Genomic DNA, 22955 nt, shown 5'->3' on the forward strand with positions numbered 1-22955 from the left:
GAAACCCCGTTAGTGGGAATGTGTAATGTCTACAAAGTGGGGCACAGATTCCAATGATAGCACACCACCAGTTGTTTCTAAGGAAAGCAATAATGCTATCTCTTCATTAAAACAAAATAAAACTAAATCTAGGGAAAAAGGCAAATGTTCTGTGGTCTGGCTTATTTGCTTAATAGGGTCAATAATACCATCACTATATCAATGGGTTGGGTTGCTATCATAAACCTGCAACATAAATCTAAATTTTTTATTGTATAGCCACAAAGGAATTTACTAAAGATCAAAATGTTTTCCACAAACTATCTGCTGTTTGTTTTATTTTGGAATGAAAAAGTTAATTTCTGCCTCATTTACACTTAGCATGGTTTTGTACTAAGTGTACATCAGATATTGACATGTTGGCAGCCAGGTTTGGCTGAGTGGTAATAATTACCCATTAAACTGAGCACTATGTTCTTTAGCCATATTGGATAACCAAGAGAGTGTGTGTTTGTGTGCATGTATGAGTGTGTGGGTGCGCACACACACACACACACACATGCATGTCTGTGCCTGTGCCTGTCCTTAAGCATGGTGAAAACCTACCAGCATTATTTCCTACTCCAAGTCTTTTTATTCTACCCTTTGGGCTCTGTTTGGCTAAATGGCTACATAACCAAGGAAACACTCTCACATCCTCATCATGTAAATTTTAAGAGATAAATTATTTGTAAATAAGCAATTCAATTAATATGTAAGGTAATGAGTTTAACTACTTTTAAAGTGTTTCTTTCAAAGGATAGCTTGTTATAATGGGTTGTTTCCTTAGGGATTAAATAGTTAATGTGTATGTTTTTAAAAAAATTCTATAAGTATTAATCTGAATTACATTCAAATATTGAAAGACTATTTTTTAAAATGATTTTCTTGTAACTCTTTTGAATATAACTTCTCTACCATGCCTTTACAAATAACTATTAATTGGATATATCCTATATGTTGTTTATTTTTGTAGTTAAAACAGAGCCAATGAGCAGCAGTGAAATAGTTTCAACAACAACAGACGGGTCTTTAGACAATTTCTCAGGTTCAGGTAAGGAATAAATATTAGATTTTCACATTAATTCAAAACATAGTTTTTCTTAGTTTATTTATATATGCAAGTATATCTCTATGTGTATATGTATGTGTGTATAAACATGTGTGTATGTAGCATAAAATTGTAAATAACTTTACTCAGAGTCCTGTACCTGCAATTCTCTTGTTTTTATCCAATGTTACAAAGTATTTGCTGAAAATGTTGATATCTTATAAAGGAGATAAAATCAAAAGGAGTTTTGTTTTTCATATTTCTTTCTACTAAATTATCTTTGTTATGTTAATGACTCCTGCCCTTCTTCCCTCATTTGTATGATTTTTTCCAATTATGCAAGTTTAGGTGGGCAAAATTTGGCTTCTGCTGACTCTTTAAGCAGATTTAATTGAACCATCCTCCTAAGTAACTGTCATGTCAACTATAAATCCATATTAAACTTTATAAAGCAGCTTTCAGTCTTTTTCATTTTTATCTCTTTCACATTAACAAAGTTTGCCTCCAACAAACAAAATACCCAAGTTTTGTGTCTTTGCTAATGAAATTACTGATAAGAAAGTCATTGTGGTAATAAAGTAATGGTGAGGTTGTGATTATATATTTGCCAAATTACCCAGCTTGGACTATTTTTTTTTTTTTTAAGATTTTATTTATTTATTTGAGAGACAGAGATCACAAGTGGGCAGAGAGGCGGGCAGAGAGAGAGAGGAGAAAGCAGGCTCCCCGAGGAGCGGAGAGCCTGATGTGGGGCTCGATCCCAGGACCCCGGAATCATGACCTGAGCTGAAGGCAGAGGCCTTAACCCATTGAGCCACCCAGGCACACCCAGCTTGGACTATTTCAATAAAAAAAATATTTCTATCATATGTAATTCTTAAAATTTTTAACCTTTTTCTTATCCTCTGCTGTGTTTACCAAACCTCTTGAATGGAAATGCTATACTTTACAAAAGTTTGTAATTGACTTACTCCAGCTCTCAGGGTCTCTTATTTAATATACACCACAACTAAAAGGAATTATACATATTATATAACATGAAATACGAATGCCTAACTTTTATACTAATGATACCAGATGGAAACAATAAGGAAATAACAAAAGGGTGTTATACCCATGAGTTCTTTTATAAAACACTTACTAGAATTTGACTTATGCCAGAGAATGTGCTTGCTGCTATTACAGATGAATAGGTATATGAGAATGGCCCTGGTTTGGGGGCTTAGTAGGGTGAATAAATGACCAGACCATCATATTATGGTTTGCTCTTTCCAGAGCGAAGGCCAGGGATCCCCAAGAAGGGGTCCCCCAGGAAGGGACCCAACAGAGACTGGGTTGGGATGGGAGATCAGGAAAGATTTCCTGGAGGAGATGCCTGCTCTCAGCATTCAAATAGGAGTAGGAATAAAGCATACATAGACCTGGGGAAGGAGAAGTTGGACAGATAGAACATTCCATGGGAGGAGACCAGGACATAGAGGCATGGAATTTGGAATTGCCAATGGTTCAGCATTCCAGGTGTGCACAGCGTGAGTGGTGATGGCATGCCAGACAGGGTCAGGGTAGAGTCTAAAGAGGCATTTGTGTCCTACATGATGTTTGCATTGTATCCTGAGTACAGTGGGAGGCGTCAGAAGAAAGGAGTTGCATGATCAATTCACATACAGAATCCTGACCATAGCAGGAGGGAGGGGGCTGGAGAACAGAAGTAGAGGGATCAGGTACAGTATATTTGTTTTAGTTTGGGCAAGAAATCATGAAGACCTGACATAAGGTGCTGGCAGTGTTATGGAAAGATGGTGGATTAAGGTGTATTTGCAAATACACCTCAATTGCAAAGACACCTTAATTTATGGCATAGTAACCAATGAGTATAGGGGGTATGTGAGGCAGAGAGACAGGTTAAGGTGATGGAATGCAAGAGGAGCATGACTGAGAGGGAAAGACATGTTGAAGGGGAGGTAACATCCACCTGAAGATGTTGAAACTCAGGAATGATCTGGAATGGAAATTTTGGAACTGTGCGGGGAGTTGAAGGTAGTGGGCTACATGCAGCACAGCTGAAGACAGAATCCAGGAAAAACGAATAGAGAGAGACAGGCAGGGCATAAAATTAAAACACGGGTTTTAATTTTTCAAGAAGAAGGAGAGTTGAGTTGGGAGTGAAGGCAGGAAGAGTTTCACGGAAATGTTGTCTGTAGGATAGATTGGTATACAGCTATTAAAAATAGCTTGGAAAAAAATAAATGGCATGAGCAAATGTTAACTATATTAAGTGAAAAGCATTTACAAAGAGTAATATGCTCAGTCTAATCCATGGGTTTTCAAACATTTATGTGTATGCCTATGTGTCTTTGTGTATATGTATAAAAATTAATGGTGGCTTTCCCTGGATGATGGAATATAATTTGAATTTTATTCCTTCTGCCTTTTTTCAAAAATGTTTCACAGTGTATTTGTGTAACAGTCCTATGTTTAAAAAGTAGTAATTTTGAAGTGCAAGATTAAAGTCACATACTTAAAAGAGGTAAATTTAAGTATCTCTAGATAATAGTGCTGCTTCGCTATTTTTCCTGATACTGAAAACCTGTAGTAAAGGCATTCCTTGTTCTTACTAGTAATTGTAAAGGGACATCTTAGCTGCAGTTCCAAAAAGAGTGAACTATATACATGGGTATGCATATACACATCTATAGGGAAAAAGAGAACAGAGAATAAAGCTAATATACTAAGATGTTAGCATTTAGAGGATTGTGGTTAAGGATATCTGGGAAGTTTTTCTGCTATCTTTGCAACTTTTCTGCAGTGGCAAGTTACGGCAAAATAAAATCTAAATGAGAAACATCAGTGGATTTAGCCTACAGCAGTTTCAGTGGGTGGTGCTTTACTCTCCCTCATGCCCACTTGCCCATATGCCCCATTTCTGTTGTCTTCAATACATTTCCTAGCAGATACATGTGTTCATAAAGTGCACTGAGTAAATGGATGATTTCACCAATAAGGGAGGAGAAAAATGTCTTTCAAGCACATAAGTGGTAAAAGGAGAAGAGCGGGTAGTCCATTAGAAAGTGGGACCTAGGGTTGAGGATGACATTTAGAAGGTCAGGGAGGTTTTGGCTGCCAACACAAATTTTATAGAGGTAGGGGTTAAAGGTATAGAGAAAATGGTGATAATTGATGCAGGGAGGTCCCTGCTGGGACAGCAATGGCTTAAATTCAAAACAGAAGTGGATCGCCTTAGAAAAGAATCACTTTCCCATGAAAACCTCAGGAATGACGGGATGGGAATTAATGCAGATGAGTTTGAAGTGGAGGAGGAGTCAATATGTTCAGGGAATTCCTGCCTGATTCCTCTGTTCAAACCCTCCTGTAGCTCCCACATATCTCTCCTATCTCTGGGTAAATGCTAAGTCCTTTCGATAGCCACAAGCCCCATTGGACCTATTGCCTCCCTCCCTTCAACATCCCAGACACATTCCCAGTCAGGACCTTTGCAGTGGCAGTTTTGCTGCCTGGAGCACCTCTCTGTATACCTGCCTGACTCCCTCTCCACCTTCTGGTCTGTGCTCTCATCTCCCCTTCTCTATGAAGCACTCTCAGCCCCCATCTCGACCACCCTACTCAGTGTTGCAAAACTCTCACTGTAGGCTTTCAGCCTCTCTGATGTGCTAAATACAACCTTACCCCCCCCACACACCAATAACACAGCCTTTTATAATCCATATCATTTACTCATGTATTAGGTTTATGGTTGGTGTTTCACACTCACTAAAATGTAAGCATGTGATGGTAGAGATTTGTCTTGTTTTGTTCATTTGTATCCTTGACACCTGAAAGAGGTGCATATTAGGCACTTAGATATTTGCTAGATGAATGAGTGAATGAAGGCTTCTACTATTTCCTCTGAAGCAACTCAAAGTGAGGATAGTGCTAGGCTTATGAGCTGGAAGAGATGGAGAAGTTTGAAATAGATGTCATGAGGAGTTGGGAAGCCTGAGGTTGCTTGGAATACAAAGGAAGGCTGGCAGTAGAGTCAGAGTCCACACAAGGGTAGAACTATGAGTGTGGAGCCTTTATCATAGAGCAATTTTTCTCTACAAGTGTTTGGCTACCCAGGTCAAAAGATAATTTTCTGTGTGTGTGTGTGTGTGTGTGTGTGTGTGTGTGTGTGTTCTTTTTTTTTTTTAATTTAATTTAATTTTTTTCAGTGTTTCAAAATTCATTGTTTATGCACCACACCAGTGCTCCATGCAATACGCGCCCTCCATAATACCCACCACCAGGCTCACCCAGCCCCCCACCACCCTTCTTGATCCAGGGTTAAGGATTTTGCAGGTCAGGAAGAATATGGAAGTAAGAGAATTGAGGGTATTGATAAGAGTTTAAAATAATGATTCATATAACCTCCTGGAATAAGTATTGAAAAAAAAAGTTAAGGGATAACAAATTGAGAGAAGATTAGGATGTCAGGGGTCTTGCATCTATGATAAGTTTGGAGAACAGATTAGATGGGAATAAGGGAAAGAAAATTCCGGCAGAAGAGGATGTTCTTTCCTTAGTCTCAGAACTCACTGAGGCCACTTATCCCATACTTCTGTAGTTAGTCCTCCATACTTCCCTTCCTCAGCCTTCATCACTACTTTTAAAGTTTCTTTTCATTGTCTTTCCTCCTGCTAAACCATAGTACTATGAGAACAGAGATTTTGTTTGGCTTGTTCACACTTATCCCAGTGGCCATCATGGAATTAAGCATGTGGATGCTGGTCAGTAAATGTTGGTTCAGTAAACAAATGAATTGGTTGATGCTGTTGTGGTATGAGACTGTGGAATGTGGCGGGGGAAGAAAGGTCCACAATGTGGTCTTGAGCTTGATGGTTGGAGTAGAAGGCCAGAGTTGAGGCCTAGACAGAAGGAGAGAAAGGTTGGACCCATAACCCAAGATAACATTGGGACTTGTTAGGGAACAGAGTTCAATATAAGGGTTTTGATAAATGCAAGGCAGTGTGTAGGAGGTGGGTCATTCATGAAATGTTAAAGAATTGTCATAGACCTTAGAGAAGGAAGGGTTTTATGAGAGAGAGAAAAAAAAAACAATTTGGAAGAAGCAGCAATGGGGTTATGTTTTTCAGGTCTCCGTAATATCTGGAATCTGAGGCTCTACTTGAAAAAGACATGCAGGAGAAGCAGGTCCTTGGAAAAAGGCTTAGCTGAAGGTGAAAGGATCATTTGGTGAAGAGACTGGAGCTATAGGGGATCTTGTTTTTGGTAGATTGACTCTCCATGTTGCGCAGTGGAGAGGGATAGAGTGAGCTGGGGAATCAGGTCCAGGTATAGGAAAAATAAAGCTTTTCTCTTAATTTTTTTGTTCCTTCTTTCTTTTTGTCTTTCCTTGAGTTAAGATGCAAAAACTGTGGCCAGGCTTTAGGGTTTATAAGGGAACGAGAAACCAGTCTCCAAGCATTTGATTCCGAAATGGTCTTCACTTCTGTAGTCACTACTGCTGCTTCTCCATGATGGCTTAAAAATGCACATCCCAACCATTCTGGATGTCTCAAGGAAATAGGCAACAAGAATAAAGAGGAAACAGAGCTGTTCTGACACTGGTAGTAGCTGTCTCCTCTGTGGAATGTGAGGCTCTTAAAGCATTAAGGAGGCAATGAGACTCCCTCTTTTCCAGGGAAATCACCAGGTACCCTGGTTTGGGGAGACTAGAGGAAAGCAGCTGATTTTCAAAGGCATGTTGCTGAACTGAAAATTGCAAGGTTGTTTATTATGTTTTTAAAATTTAATGTTCTGCCCATTTATTGTTTACCAGTGAAAAGTAATATTTTAATGATCTAAATGTTAAGAATAATTGGGATTGAAAATAATGTGTTTAGCAATTGCAAACTGTCTTTGCCTTCTGTTTCTTCCATTTCCACAAAGCTTAAGTTTATTATTAACTTATTACAGGAAGTGCCAGCTGATAATATTGATCATACAATGTTGATGTCTGGGGGTATTTGAAAATACCTGTGGCTCCATAGGTTAAAGCCTCTACCTTCGGCTCAGGTCATGATCCCAGGGTCCTGGGATGGAGCCCCACATTGGGCTCTCTGCTCAGCAGGGAGCCTGCTTCCCCCCTCTCTCCCTGTCTGCCTACTTGTGATCTCTCTCTCTCTCTATCTTTCTCTCTGTCAAATAAATAGACAAAATCTTAAAGAGAGAGAGAGAGAAAAGAAAATTAGAAATAGCAACAGGAATGCTTCTAGAGGAGAAAAAAAATATCACGTCTGACAAATAGGGCTTCTGTCTTTTAATTGTTCCTAAAAAGATGTAACTTTGGGGTCTGACCCATTCAACAGTTCTGCATAGGGCACTTATTATATGTGAGGTGGTGTTCTAGGCAGTGGGAATAGAGCAGTGATGAAGATGAGGTCCCTGCCTTCATGGAGCTTTCATTCTGTGGGAGAGACAGATAATAAAGAGGTAAGTGGTAGTGTAAGTAACTAGGCTACAAAAAAATACCACAAAAAAACAAAAACCCAAAGCAGCTCAAATAATACAGTGAAAAGTGGTTGGGGGTCTCCTGTAGAGGGAAGACAACCTCTCTGAGGGGAAATCATATGAGCAGGGATTTTAGTGAAGTGAGGGAATAAGTTTGGGTTTATGTAGGCAAGTGTTTATTTGTAAGTTTGGGTTCATTTAAATGTAACAGAAGGATAATGGGGCTTGGAGTTGGAGGCAGTTGTGACATAATCTGTATTTCTTTTGAGAGATCATCACTTGTGTGGAAAATGCTTCATGGGAAGAGAGAGGAGGGTAAATAGAAACCGACCAATATTGCCCTGGCTCAGGAGAGAGAAGACTGTGTTAGCTCATGTCCTTCTTAGAAGAGCCACTGAGGCAGGACTAAATGTGTTAGGATTCCACTAGGAGAAAGGAGTGGAGAAGAGTGGGAAGGAGAGCCAAGGGGGGGGGGTGTCCTGACTGCCATCATCTGGTGGCCACCACTGTGGCAATTGGAACAGAGGGGTAAAGGAGAGCAGTGAGGTATAGGACATATTCTGAAGGGAGACTGGCCGAATTTATGATAAAATGGAAAGAGAAGAGTGAAAAAAAATTTTTTTTTTTTTTTTTTTTTAGATTTTGTTTATTTATTCAACAGAGATCACAAGTAGGCAGAGTGGCAGGCAGAGAGAGAGGGGGAAGCAGGCTCCCTGCTAAGCAAAGGGCCAATGTAGTGCTCGATCCCAGGACCCTGGGATCATGACCGGAGCTGAAGGCAGAGGCTTAATCCTCTGCGCCACCCAGGTGCCCCAAGAGTCAAAACATTTAATCTTTGGACTTTCTTATCCAGCTGAGTCATGTTGACATTCACAAGATGCGAGTAGTAAACTGAAGACCTGCTATTTTGGGGATTTCTATTGACTTTCTCAGTAGTTCCTCAAGCTTGGGGCCTCCCCTCCCTACACAAGATTTGGGGAATTTCTTTAGCTTCTATGTTAGAAGGAAGGGAAAGAATGGAATAATAGGAAACAAATGTGCTAAAACAGAGAGAGAGGTATTAGTTGCCCATGTGTTCCCAAAGTGTAATTTGGAATTTACTGTGCCAAAATAACCATCTTATTTACTTTGAAGAATGACAAATGATCTGGGTTTATTCTGGTTATTCTGATCTCATGAAATGAAAATCAATCTGAATTCCTAAATTATTACGTAAAAAGTAAAAGGTGTTTTAGGCAATTAGGAGGAGAAGTACTTGAGGTATGAGATGGAAGATTCTTGACTTTAGGCCACACAAAATTGTAGGAGTTTGGGTTTAGGGAAATCCCAAAAGATACAGCTTATTTTATGGCATTAAATAATCATTTTAGGGGCATGTGGTTAGGTAATTAGTAGCAAGATACTTGGGCAGCATTACAGGTTCTTACTCACATGTGTTTTATAAGGAATACTATTCATTCCTAATTATATTGCCAAAGAGCTAAATCGGGTTTATTATATATGTTTATATATGACTTAAAAAAATTTAACCATCCTTCATATCATCAGGGTTTAAAAAAAAAATCTGCTTTGCTAATGACCTAAATCTCATACTGTAATCAAACAAGTATCGTTTATTGATAATTACCACATACCAGGCCCTGTCAGGTGAGTGAAAATAAAGGTAAATAAGAGGTCCTGGGCCCCAGAAGTTCACAATTAGCAGAGGAAACTAACATCTCTACATTACACATGCTAACTATAATGCTACATTGCCAATGTTTACAACACTCCAAGAAAGTAAGAGAAGGAAGACATTATCCTCAAGAGAAAATGATGTTTCAGTCCCAGCAGAGGAGGAAGTGTTTGTCAAGCAGGGGAAAGAAGGTGTTACAAGGCAGAGGATGTGGTAGGAAGAGCCACGAGCCAAACACGAAAATACATAGCGCCGACCGGCCATCCTCAAGCCCAAGGAGGCTACAGGTTACTAAACCCAGGAGAGGGTGGATGCCTCCATCTCCTCGTGTACTCTGCCAAGGAATTTGGAATTCTTCCTAGAGATAATGTGAGCACAGTTGAGACATGGCGAATTGGAGAATGGACTTGAAGTTTCTGTTGAAGGAAGATCACTTTGGTGGCTGTGGCAGGAGTGTATGGGGAGTGACAAGTGGCCTACAGGGAACCGGGCTGAGACTAATGAGAACCTGAGCCAGGACTGGGGTGTGGGTGTGGAGTATTCAGGACAGCTCGACAGGCCGTATCTGGAGTTGGGATGGGTGACTCAACACTCATGACATAGAAGAGGGGAAAGGAGATGATTTTGAGGGTGTTAGTTTCTGTGTAGCACGTCAGGAGCTAGTATGTTTGAGGGAGAGAGTCGGGCAGACATGGGTTCAAATACCAGCTTTCCCATTTGTTTGCTTGGGTGTGTTACTTCATTTTTATGCCCCAGATGTACAATAGGAACAAAGAATCCTGCTTTTAAGTATTTTGCTGGACAGATGGTGATGCTGTCCATTGAGTATAATTAAAAATGCAGAAGGGAGGGCAAATTTGGGGCAAAAATCATGGGACTCTGGAGATCTGAGCTAATTAACATTCCCCATTGCACTGTTCACTTTGTCAATGATCCCATTTAGTCCTCAAATGATCCTGGGAGGGGTAGGTGGTGTTCTTGTCATCATACAGGGGAACACAGCAAGGCTTAGCAGGGTCAGGCAACTTGACCAAGATAACCAAGAAGTTGGAACCTCAGTGTCAGCTGAAATTAAATTCTGACTCCAGAACCTGTGCTTAGTTACCACACTCAGCAGCCTCCCAAATATCTTTCTTTAATGTGTACACACCTAAACTATGCATTTGCTCTTAAGGCATCATGGAGCTCCACTTACCCTCTGTAACAACTCCGATATGCACCATTCTGTTATTCTGTTTGTTTGTTAAAAAAAAATGCTGAGTATAACCTGTGAAGTTGAGTTTATGATGTTTTCATGGGTCCCAACCCACAATTTGAAAAAAACAAAACAAAACCAAAAAAACGGGGATAGAGCTGGAAAAGCATGAAAGGGATTTCTGTGGCTTCCATCATCACGTTGCACTGGGTTTTTGTTCTGGTTTTATTTATTTATTTTTTTAACTTATTTTTAACTGTGATTGTCCAGGGAATGTATTAATCCTCCCCAGCTACTCTGCGGGGTAAATCTCCTTTGCCCTTGGCCTCTTTCCAGGCTTAGCAAAGCAGAGCAGGAAAAGGTTGTCATCGTGGATGACCTGGGCAAGTGGTAGCCCTTGTTGTCCAAGTATTCTCTCACTAATCCCTCCCTTCTATAAATTACAATATTTAACTAATCCCCTCACGACTGTTTGTGTGTCAACCTACCCACATGGGACAGAGAGAACTTGTCTTTGCATGTTTGCATCTGCGGCATCTTGCCTGGTGCCTGGTACAGAGCAGTGTCTCAATGTGGGCCCGCAGATGGGTGGGGGAGGGGTACCACCCGAGTTGGCTTGCCTTCACTTTAATGCAGACCCTGGCTCTGCCAAACTGAGAGCCACATGGGGGATGTCTGGCAGCCTATGTGTAAGAGTTGTGCTCATCTTGAGCAACTCTACTGTCCTGGGTTAGGCCTCCCTGCTTCACACGGAGAGAATTATTCATCGATTACAATTCTGGTCCAACTCTATCACTCTTCTCCCAAACACAAATGGAGAATTAAATTTGAGAAATATAAATGTACTGATGTGACGTCATGAAAAACGTATACAACTTTGAGTGCATGGAACCTTACGGAAGGATTTTAATACACAGTATAGTTACTGAATAATAGAGCCTGTGAACACCAGGATTATTAGTGGAAGAAAAGATAAACATATTATATCTTATAATTGTACCCAAAGAATATGCTTCTCAGCTAGAGGTAGAGGATAGGTAGAGGATAGGAAGAGTCTGGGGTGGGGGGGGATATATATATAGATATGGTATATATATATATATATATATCGTTTTAATATATATTTTACGTATATTCTACGTAATACATAGAAACACATATGTGTATATATATATACTGTGTGTATATATATAAATATATAAAGTGTAAATGTGTGTAATATATATGCACATGAAAGAGATAGCTCCTATGTACAATAAATAAAACAACTACCATTTTAATGTCTTCACAAAAATGGATTTTTGCTCTAGTTCAGAATGGATGTAAAAGAATGTTTGATAGAGTTTAGTGCATTTTCTGAGACCTACTGAATAAAGTCCATGTGATTATAAAGAGATGAACTTCTACTTGAATGCTTGAATAACGTCTTTAAATTAAAAAAAAAAAACAAACCTTTTTAGTGGAATTAACTGAAGTTGAGCACATTTAACTGAAAGGTGCAGGAACACCGCCTCAGTGCAAGAAAAAACAGGCTTAGTTTGCAACCTGAGAAATTTAAGAGCGCTATAGGAATGCATTTTTACTAAAAAATGTTGCTTAAGCAGTACGGGCAAATGAGGCTTGGCCCTATTTGTACTCACCTGAGAGCAGATTAGACGGAGAGTCGGGGGTTGGGGGATTGGGAGGTGGGTGGGGGTGGTGCTCTGTAATCCGTTCTCAGGTGTGTGTGTTCCAAGCGCGCACAATAGGCTGGGAGACCTTTGGGTCCCGCCCAGCCCTGCAAACTCACCCTCCTCCCACCCCTTTGAGCAGGTCCTTCCGAACAGTAGCCAGGACGCCTTGTTCTCCTGAACTGCCACTGACCGGTATTTCAGATGACAGGGACTACTTTCTAAGAGTTAGTTTAACATTCGAACCCCTTAATCAGTTCTCATAGGTCGTTCAATATTTTTTAACTTTCTCTTAGGTTGAGCATATGAAAGTGCCATTTTTTTTCCAGGCCGAATATCTGCAATTTCGTATGGTCTCTACGTGTAGTTCAAAAATAGACCGATGCTTTCGACGTATTTTGGATTTTGCTGTGATTATCGTGCATTTCTTTTTTTTTTTTTTTCAGCAATTGGGAGCAGTAGCTTCAGCCCAAGACCAACTCACCAGTTCTCCCCACCACAGATTTATCCTTCCAAGTAAGATGTATTTTCTCTTAATAAATGACTTTTTTGAGTAACCTTTACCTTATTTCAAGTCATGTTTTATGCCCACATGTTATGTCTTAATTTAAACTAAAGCTCATTTCCTAGAGACTTCAGTGTGTTTACACAGATTTATTTGGAGCATCACCTAGAAGAGATACTGAAGCATCTCAGTACTTTGTATATTATATTCAAAAGTTATACTTAAGGAGATAGTCTTTAACTGCAATTTGTAATATGGTTGTTAATCAGTTACCTTGCATGTTTCCATCTAATGCATGGGCTTTCTATTTTCTGTCATTTCTGACAAATAGCAGACCATACCCACATATTCTCCCTACCCCTTCCTCACAAACTATGGCTGCATATGGGCAAACACAGTTTACCACAGGAATGCAACAGACAGCGTACGCCACCTACCCACAGCCGGGACAGCCATATGGAATTTCCTCATATGGTGAGTAATCCTGTTACCTCAGTAGCTGGGATGGAATGGGCAGGCCTGTGTGTGTGCACGTTTCACAGGAGTGGTACCCAAAGACTGTCATCTGGGGCCACTTTAGAAAGTGTTACCACCTTTTGTGTCGGAATTCTTCATACACTTGTTTTGAAGGAGCCTTGTAAGAAGTGGTGGCTACTTATCTTGAGGTCAGGAGTGGCAACTAGATTGCCCGGGTCATAAGCCCTCTTGCTCTCATTTTTTTCCATTCATAGCTCGACTTTTAATTTGCCACTTGAGCACTTGGTTCTGGAATCCAAAGTATTTTGGTGCATATTTGCGATAAAACTTCAGTGAATGGAGTCTTTAGGGGTAAAGATTCATTTCCTATTTCTCAGATGCCTACCTATGATTAGGGAAGTACAAACAGAAATCAACAAGCCCTTGCTCTGAACTAAAGGAAGGCAGTGCTTTCAGATTTCAGCAGGATCAGCCATTAGGAAAAATGATCTATATATCACAGCTTGGGCTGCCCTTGAAAGAGGCAAAGCAGGAGACATGGAAAGCTCACATCCCTATTTGTTCCTTCCCACCTGGAGATTATCTTTATCTTGGTGTAATTTAACTCAGTTGTTAAGGATCAATACCTGTAAGTTAAAAATAAATCCAGTAAAACCCCAAAGTTTAATTTTAAGAAATCCTAGAATTTCCTGATACCTTTTCTTCAATTGAATTACAATGATAATTTAAGCAAATTGTACTTTGAATAGAAAAAATACGAATTATTAACATTCCCTTAAGGAAAAATAAAATCGAGTGATCAAGAAAAAGTACATGAGAGTTTGGGGGGAAAGACAGGTAGAATAAGTAATTCTGTGTTTATAGCAGTATATTGAAAGAAATGAGCATTTAAACATTTCATTAATAATTGAAAGGCAAATTACTTTATTCCTTTTTATTCTCTAGCTCCATCCCAACCAATCAACTATATATAAATTTCTTAGAAAATATATGTAAATTAAAATATAAATTATATATGACTTCACTCTTGATAGTTTCACTTCAAAACTATCCAGAACAGAAAGTTCTCTAGGTAGGTATTTTTAAGCCAGTTTTTAGAAACAACCAAAAAACGGACTTGCTAGAATTCTTTTATTTCCATAACTTTTACTCAAGATTTTTGAAAATAATATCAGATACAGATCAAATTTATCTGTAGTTTACTTTTAAACAATTCTTGCCTTAAAAGAGGGAAAAGGATCTCTGATTTGAATTGCATACCTTCAACTCTATAATGTGAGTTGAGGCGGTGCCAATTTCTATTCTCAAAATGGATTGATAAGCTGATTATTTGAAGTGTAAATGTATCTTCCGGCCCAAACAGTACTAAACGACTGTAGCCTTACCAGTGCAGCCCGGGGAAGCTGCCATTCATTCATGTCACGGCCTGGGCTGTCATGCACACAGCTCCTCTCTTGTTCTTTCTTCTCCCCATGGAGTCATGGTAGGGCTCTTTGCCTCTTTCTTGCGTGTGGTCTGGGACTGTTCCCGTTCTGAACCATTAGTAGATGTCCTTGTTGTCTGCAGTAAGTGTTCCAGGAGAGGAACATCTCTGGAAGATGAGCAGAAGTTCTGAGATTCCCATCACAACTAGTAGAGGATGGGCATTTTAATGTGATAGGTCAGGAGATGGTTAAGAGCATGGCACTTTGGTCAAGGGCTTTGGCCTCCGGGCTGTCTGTGCTTACAAATCTTGTCTGAGTCCTTAGTATTTTCCCCAATCACTTTCTTCTCTTTCTGGGCCTTGAGTACAGAGAGATGCTCCCAGGGCTTCTGGCCAGGTATTCTGGGCCAGTGCTTTGAAAAATATGACCACATTCTCCCCTCTGCTTGCTTGTGAAGGAGGAACACATACATTTGGGTTTTTAATGGCTGGTAGTCAAGGTCCAGATGGTCTAAGAAGACTCTCTCCAAGGATTTGTGCCCCTTACTTTTTACTTAGACCCTGTAAGAAAAGATAAGCAAATCTTCTCATGGTGTGAATAATAGATCAGTGGGAAAGCAGAACTCTACTATTCTCTTGATCTATATGGAGCCTAACAGTAAGATGAGTTCGCAGGCTTGTCAGTGGAAGCCTTTGGAAAGGGTGCAGATAAGGGTGTTTTCTGCCTCTTCTTGCTCTTCCTTATCTGTTTTTATCACAAAGATTGAACCTCCAGGCTGAAACCAAAGATGGTACCAGGGAAGACTAAAGGATTAATAAGAGTCTCAAATGGAAAGAGAGAAGGGGAAATCCCTGTTGGTGACAAGGAAAGGAAGGGAGTTTCTAGAGCCATCAAACCACCTGCCTTAGGCAGGTGTTTTTCCAGGGACCATTTATAAGTACGGGTTATTCATTGGTTTGGGACTGCCTGCACATGAAAAAAAAAAAAATAAAAAAACAAAAAAAGAAACACACTTTAAAAAAAAATGTTAAGGTTATGTTAAGACTTAAATGTTAAGGTCGTTATGAGGTTATTTAGAGGTAATCCAGGAATTGTAATAGGCTCTCTCGGCCAAGAGTCAGATTCTTCCACCGCCTTAGGAAAGTTACCTAATTTCATTCTACTGATGAAATTCCCCTAAAATGGAAATAAACAGTGAGACTACTGTGTATTCTAGATCCCAAAGATACCATTTATCTTAAGTGCAAAGTAAAATTATTCAAACATGTGAATTCGCTTGGCAGAAATTTTTCTCCCTTCCTTCTGTGGAAATTAAGGACAGTTGTGAACTTTCATGACTGTCTTTAATTATAATCCAGGGCCGAACCCTACACAGCCCTACTGCCAACCCCCAAGTCCTGAAATTCGGATGTCAGCCTGGTGCTTCGGGAAGTAGTTGAGGGCCAAAAACACATTATTTTTATATTATCATGATGAGAAAGAAAAGTGAACTTTAGGCTACACTTAAAACAGTAAAATTGGAATAAATTCTTGAAACTACAAGGACAAAAAGGAATCTCCTGGTCAGCTTCACTTGTTTATAAAACACTGTGCAACTCTTAATGATTCATTTTTTTAATAATCTCCTTTCTTTGTGCTTCCTTTCCGGTAGGATCTGGGTATTTGGGAGAAGGTTTTCCCCTAGGCTTGCTTGCTTCTGTGCCCATTCTGACTTCAAAATGAGTTGTGTGCTAACATCAACTTTGGGCAGAAAGAGTAAGGAAAAGACAGGGGGTGGGATGCTGCAAGGCAAGAGACTAATCTCTTTTCAGAAAAGAGAATTTTGACACTAATCAACGTAGTGACTTTTAGAATAATTTAGTTAAAGTTTAATTAAGGCCATCTCTTGACTACAAGAGATGCTCTTTTAATCTCTTATAAAACAAAACTACGTATAGACATGATAGCATAGAAGTTAAAATTTATAGAAAATGTAAACCAGAAAAACAGGAAAGGACAATGAATAATCAGTCAAATCTGTAATACTCCTCTGTTTTTGTTTTTGGTTTTTTTCAATGGAAGTTCTGGTTTCGGGTATTCTAGTCTATGCCTGTACACCCTTGATAACGGAGATGACATTGGGAAGCATTTGTGACTCAACAGCTGTGGGAGTGTTTTTGTGTATTGACCAGCTTTGGAGACGAACAGATAGATAAGCTATCACTAACTGATTTAGGTGCATTGTGGGCAGGCATCAAGACCGAAGGTGGATTGTCACAGTCTCAGTCACCGGGACAGACAGGATTTCTCAGCTACGGCACAAGCTTCGGTACCCCTCAACCCGGACAGGCACCCTACAGCTACCAGATGCAAGGTCTGTATACACGCTGACTCTTTTCAACAACCCTGGAGTCCAACAGTGACTTTCTAGACTAGAACCCAGTTGTTGGGTGGAAGTAGTAGATGGGGGCTGAAGGCAGACTGGCCCGAGAGACAAGATAACCTGGTTCTGGTTTGGCTCGTCACTTACTTATTCTCCGGGCCTCCGTTTCCATATTTATGAGATCAAGGGGTTAGACCCAGTCATCTCTGAAGTTCTTTTCAAAAAGCTCTGAAATGCTCCCTGAAGTTGAAGTTTTCTGCTTTGGCCTCTGTCCATTCAAAAAGGAATGACAAACCCAAAGTCAATGACGTGAGAGGCTGGAGAGTGAGAAGTGCTCAAACTGTTGGCATTGGACAGCCTTTTGATAATGCTGTTGTCTTCAGTGTAATTATCGTAGCTATACAAGTAGACTGTGTGATAGATGTGAACTAAACGACCTACCAATGATGGAGAGATCAAATCGACAACCACTCCATGCATCTTGGAGGTACTACTTCTAAGAACCAGTTCTTGGGCTCTAATTTTTAAACTGTGGACAAAACATAATGTAAATGCAAGTCAGATAGAAGAAAAGTTGAAAGTTGAACATTGTCAGTACTCTTTTTAGGAATACATAGACATAAGTGTGATTAGCAGATCATTATCATGCAAATGTGCCTGAAAAATACCTGAAAGTGGGTCTCCTAATTTAAATAGTCTCCTAATTTACTGCAAATCCTTTCAATCACAATCTACTGCTTACTAGTGCCACTAATTGAATTAATTCCCTTATCACTGCTTTTTGACTGAAGGTGTTCTTTTTGTATTTTTATCTTTTTAATATCTTTAATCTTATTTTTCATTGCATTAAAATAGTTATAGCAAGTAAATTAGAAAACAGAATCAAAAATAATTAAGATCTCATATATTTATTATTACTTTGATATATGTTCTTCTAGATGGGCAGTATGGGACCGTATTGTATAATAGAGTATTGCAACCTGTTATTTTCGGAAACAATAGATTGTGAATACATTGTAAACATCTTTCCACATCAATAAATTCTATTCTACAGCATCATTTTAATGACTGTGCAGTTTGATAGGTATATCTTATGTAACTACTCTCCCTTTTATTAGACAGCTAGAGCAATACCATGAGTGTTTACATTCTTAATTACTTCCTTTGAATGAATTTAACTGTGAATTGCTAAGTAAACTGTTTTAGACTCTTAAAGATTTGTTATATATTTACACAAGGAAGGGCTACATATTAGCATGAACACATTGGATAATATCTTTTTAAAAAGTGCCATTTTAGCAGGTACAAGATTTTATTGTTTTCATATGCATTTTTAATTGAGAAGATAAATCATTTTTTCTTTTCATGGCAGTATTTATCTTTGTCTTATTTCATTTATTAAGATTCTTAAACTTTTGTAATATTTTATAGATAGATCTCCAGCTTATCATTTTTAGGTGTGTTTTTTTTTTTCCTGTTCAGTAAACTAAAATTTTATGGGACCAGTTCCATTAATCTTTTCAAATTTGGTTTTGCCTTTGGTATAAAAATACCTCAATTATACAGGCACCAGGGCGGCTCAGTTGGTTAGGTGCCCAGCTCTTGATTTCGGCTTGGGTCATGATCTCAGAGTGGTGAGATCAAGCCCTGCACTGATTGCACAGTGTGCTAGGTGTGGAGCCTGCTTAAGATTTCCTCTCTTGCTCTCTGCCCCTCCCCCATCCCTCTCTTAGACTCTCTTAAAGAAAACCTGATTTATAAAGTTTGATATATTTGGTGGCTATAAACTAAAAACCGTCTTACAACAGATAGTATGTGTTATTAGAGGGCTGTTACTGGATCTCTGATTCCAGAACTTTAAAGCTGCCTAGGAAAGAATTAGGTTTCTGCATGTACAACTCAACTGAATATCAGTTGAGTAAAGGAATAAAAGGAAGAGTGATGAAAAGACTTTATTTTTTAAAAAAATATTTTATTTATTTATTTGGCAGATAGAGATCACAAGTAGGCAGGGAGAGAGGCAGAAATAGAGAGAGGAGGAAGCAGGCTCCACGCCAAGCAGAGAGCCCGATGCGGGGCTCGATCCCAGGTCCCTGAGACCAGGGCCTGAGCCGAAGGCAGAGGCCTAACCCACTGAGCCACCCAGGCGCCCCTGAAAAGACTTTATTAATGCATGTAATAGTCCTAAGCCTTGTAATGAAACAAATCGTAAGACAAACAAGGTCCATTTGCTGGTAGAGCTTTCATTTGTGAAGGGCAGTCTCCTGAGTGCTATGAGAGAAGTACATAGGGCACCCTGGTAGGTCCTATTCTCTACTGAGCTTCCACGTCTCCTCGAGGAGAAGGTCTTTGGGTCCTGAAGATGAGAAGGAAACAGGTGAAGCACATCAGAGTAAGAGCTACCTCATTGTGTGTGATTGCTGGGCCCAAGCCCATCTTCAGTCTCTTGGCTACCTTTCCATAGAGAGCAAAGTATAGAAATTTCAAGTTAAATGTTTAGAAACTTATGTAGTATGTCAATAGTAAAACTCATGTTGGTTAAATCAAATAATAATTTCAAGAAATGGGACTTATACTCTCTTTTTTCATCTTCTTCTTTTGTAATACATTACTATTGTATTTTGCTGACTTGTCAGTCCTGGAAGGACTGGGGGAAAAAACTGGCCTTATATCTCAGAGACTTTGAGAAATAATGCACTTGAAATTTATTTTTATTCTTCCTTTCCTCTCAGATTGAAAGCTTGCACAGCAGAAACAATTCCTATCAGAGTATAAGCATAATGTTAGAATAGAAAGAAGTATGGAAATGGAGGAGAAAAGACAGACAGTTTGGAGAAGGAAAAGCTATTTATGTTAATGAAGTAAGGACACACACAGCATGAAATATAGCATTGCTTCTCTACTCATAGATTTCAATGCATCTGGGCATATTGGATATTGCATTAAAATGTTTTTGTGTTTTTGTGCAGCCGTTGGTTAGATGGTCTTTCCAGTGGAATTTCAGAACCCATTTTCCATGCTTAAGATATTATTTTATATGGATATTTCTATAATGGCATTTAACTCAATTTTAGATTATTAGATATAATACGACTTCCACAGATCAAGCCAGATAATTATATGCTATTAACTTGAAACATGCTAGTGTGATGATGGATAATGATACATAATATGCTATAAACTCCTTATGGCCAGATTTGGATAAATAACATCTGATTAATATTTTATATTAATATAAATATAAGTATTTCACAAATATTAAGTGCATTATGAAAAATGCTTCACTATTATTAAATGATTTTGTATAGCCAGTTGTGGGAGTCCATTGGCCTTTCAGTATCTTCTCAATATATCTTGCTTTAATATAAAAATTTCTATAATGTCTTAAATTATTTTCAAAATTCTCTGAATTCTTTTATCCTTAATGAATAACAGTGATTTTTGTTTACATCAATCTCATTTTAGAGCTATTAAAAATTCTTAGAATCCTGGAAGAAGCTATATGTATTTTAGTGATTTGGGAGTATTTTACCTAGCTTTTTCTCCCCAAGATCTTCTCACCTTTAAAATATAAGGGCAATAATTAGTTATTCTACTAGAGATTTAGCTACTAGAATTTAACAACACTAGAAGAAATATTCTAGTAATCTAGATGACTCAGACTGAAATGTGTTATGTGTGCTCACTGTGTTAATGCTGATTTAAAGAGAATGTACGGTGATCCCTTCTTTGATTCTGGCAGACATGGTAGATCTAGACTAACGGCCCAGTGAAATCTTGCTCTCTGGTTAACAGCGTAGGTTCTAGAGTCAGACTGCCTGTTGAATAACTCTGCTGTTGCTGTCAGTGGGCCTTCAGCACAGCCTCTGACTTCACACCTGCATTTCCTTACCCTCAGGTGGGATTATTGTCTATTCCCATAGTGGTGGTGTGAGATATAATTGAGATCATCCAGGTAAATCACTCTGACCAACACAGTAAGGACTGTAATGATTGTTTTCATTGTTACCGCTCTCACTGTGGTGGTGATGTGGTTACTATTATTACTGCAATTGTCCAGCTTTTTCAAGTAGTTCCAAATTAGGAAGTACTACCTAAATGTTCCTGTTCCCCAGGAGGAAACAAACAATATATAAATTTAATATAGACATAGTATACTAAAGATATGTATATGTGTATATATACACATACATCTATATAATTTATATAATTTACATATATATAAATATATATATATGTACATATATATATATATATATATCTCCAACAAAAAGAATTCCAAGAACCCAGTAACCAGGTAAGCATAGGAAAAAAAAAATTCAGATCTAACTAATGTACTGGCAAAAAGAAAAGTCACTGTCAGTAAAAGTCAGGCTGTTTGTACATGAGACAAAAACTAAGGGGAAAGACTGGAAGAAAAAGGAACATAAAGAAGAAACCCAGAAGCAAGAAGACGCTGTGTTGGCAAGAGTGGGGACAGACATTGGAAAGTGAAAGCAGTGGGACACACAGAAGGGCTGCTGGCAAAGATAGGAGCTCAGTTCTGTAGAGGTGGAGAGAAGGAGGCATGAACCAACTGTTTATATCTCAATAATCCCTCTATCATCTCTCTACTTTGAGCAAGAAGATTAGAAAAAGAAGAGGCAGCAGCCATAAACAGCAAATTTTTTATTCAGAAATCAAGGTTAAGGGGGCAACTGGATGGCTCAGTCAGTTAAATGTCTACCTCGGCTCAGGTCATGATCCCAGGGTCCTGGGATGGAGCCCCACATCAGGCTCCCTGCTCAATGGGGAGCCTGCTTCTCCTGCTGCCTCTACCTGCTGCTCCCCCTGCTTGTGCTCTCTCTTTCTGTCAAATAAGTAAATAAAATCTTTAAAAAAATCAAGCTTAAGGAAGAAGATAGGACCATGACAAACTCTGCTACCCAGTTGTAAAATTCTAGTTCCCATACATCAAAATAAAACTTAATATTTATTCATTATATATATGTGTATATATATAAATATATTTATATTATGTATAATATATATAACATTATTCAACAATGATTAATGCCAACAACTATTGTAATTATTTTACACTTGTCTCAATCCTGAAAACCCTGAACAATGACTTTAAAGGATAAAAATATGAAAATGCCAAAGAATGCCTCAAAATGGAGAATGGTTTAGAACTGTCAGGCCCTCCTGTGTTGTAACGAGTCGAAATTATAGTGCCAGTAGGGGAGCCTCTTAGAGAAAACTACAAAAAAAACCCAAAATGTAGTTGCTTACCGTGTATACATTCTGAAGCACAGATTTGCTCTTTAACTAACCGAGACATTGCATTACACAACTAGGTATATAAATGTTCAAAAATAACATCTCTAGAAAAAAAAATTTTCAGATAATTCATTTTTTTAAAGATTTTAATCACTTGTCAGAGGCAGAGAGGGAGAAGGGTGAGCAGCAGGAAGAGGAAGAAGCAGACTCCCTGCTAAGCAAGGAGCCTGATGTGGGACTCGATCCCAGGACCCTGGGATTGTGACCTGAGCAGAAGGCAGACACTTAACCTACTGAGCCACCCAAACCTCCCTAGATAATTCATTTCTGAGCACTATTTGTACTTTAACACTCTCACGGTACTTACTGGACAGATTTATTTGGTAATATGTGGGTACGTGCCACTGCCAAGCCTTATGAACTACGTCATTCTTGCTTCCATGTTTGGTCTAGGTGATCTTTCTGGATCCTTCTAGCTTTAGCATTTAGCACTTCTATTATGGTAGGCTTCCATGCATCATGCCCATACCAGATTGTAAACCAAACAAGGATTGAATTTTTGTTTTATATGCACTGATGCTAATGACCCATGATGGTTTTTTTTTTTTTTTTTTGACCCATGATGTTAATAACCTCATGGACTGGGAAATTCAGTAGCCTTTGCTTTTGCTGCAGGATTGCTAGAAAATTCTATTTATCTTTTCTCTGTCTCTCTTGTATCTCCAGTGGAGGATTAGAAACTTAAGTTCAGCTGAGGAAAGCAAAACGTTACTGTTTGTAGACAACCGTAGGGTTCACATTGAGGAAGCGAAAGCCTTTCTTTTCATTTG

The 22955-nt window shown here is 38.9% G+C and overlaps 1 protein-coding gene across 12 annotated transcripts in view; it reads left to right on the top strand.

Annotated features, from left to right (window-relative positions):
- Positions 1 to 22955, top strand: part of EYA1 (EYA transcriptional coactivator and phosphatase 1) — a 353650-nt gene that overhangs the window by 209565 nt on the left and 121130 nt on the right. For 8 of the 12 annotated variants that reach the window (XM_032869202.1, XM_032869209.1, XM_032869210.1 and 5 more), the window contains 4 exons: positions 995 to 1072; positions 12542 to 12611; positions 12932 to 13074; positions 16717 to 16854. In XM_032869202.1, coding sequence (XP_032725093.1) covers positions 995 to 1072; positions 12542 to 12611; positions 12932 to 13074; positions 16717 to 16854 — 429 coding nt within the window. Of the gene's footprint in view, positions 1 to 994; positions 1073 to 12541; positions 12612 to 12931; positions 13075 to 16716; positions 16855 to 22955 lie in introns of those variants that run through there. The other 4 variants (XM_032869207.1, XM_032869206.1, XM_032869208.1 and 1 more) reach the window with 4 other exon arrangements.

Source organism: Lontra canadensis, unplaced genomic scaffold (genome assembly GCF_010015895.1).
Source record: "Lontra canadensis isolate GAN:19392208 unplaced genomic scaffold, GSC_riverotter_1.0 scaffold37, whole genome shotgun sequence".
Classification (NCBI taxonomy): Eukaryota; Metazoa; Chordata; class Mammalia; order Carnivora; family Mustelidae; genus Lontra; species Lontra canadensis.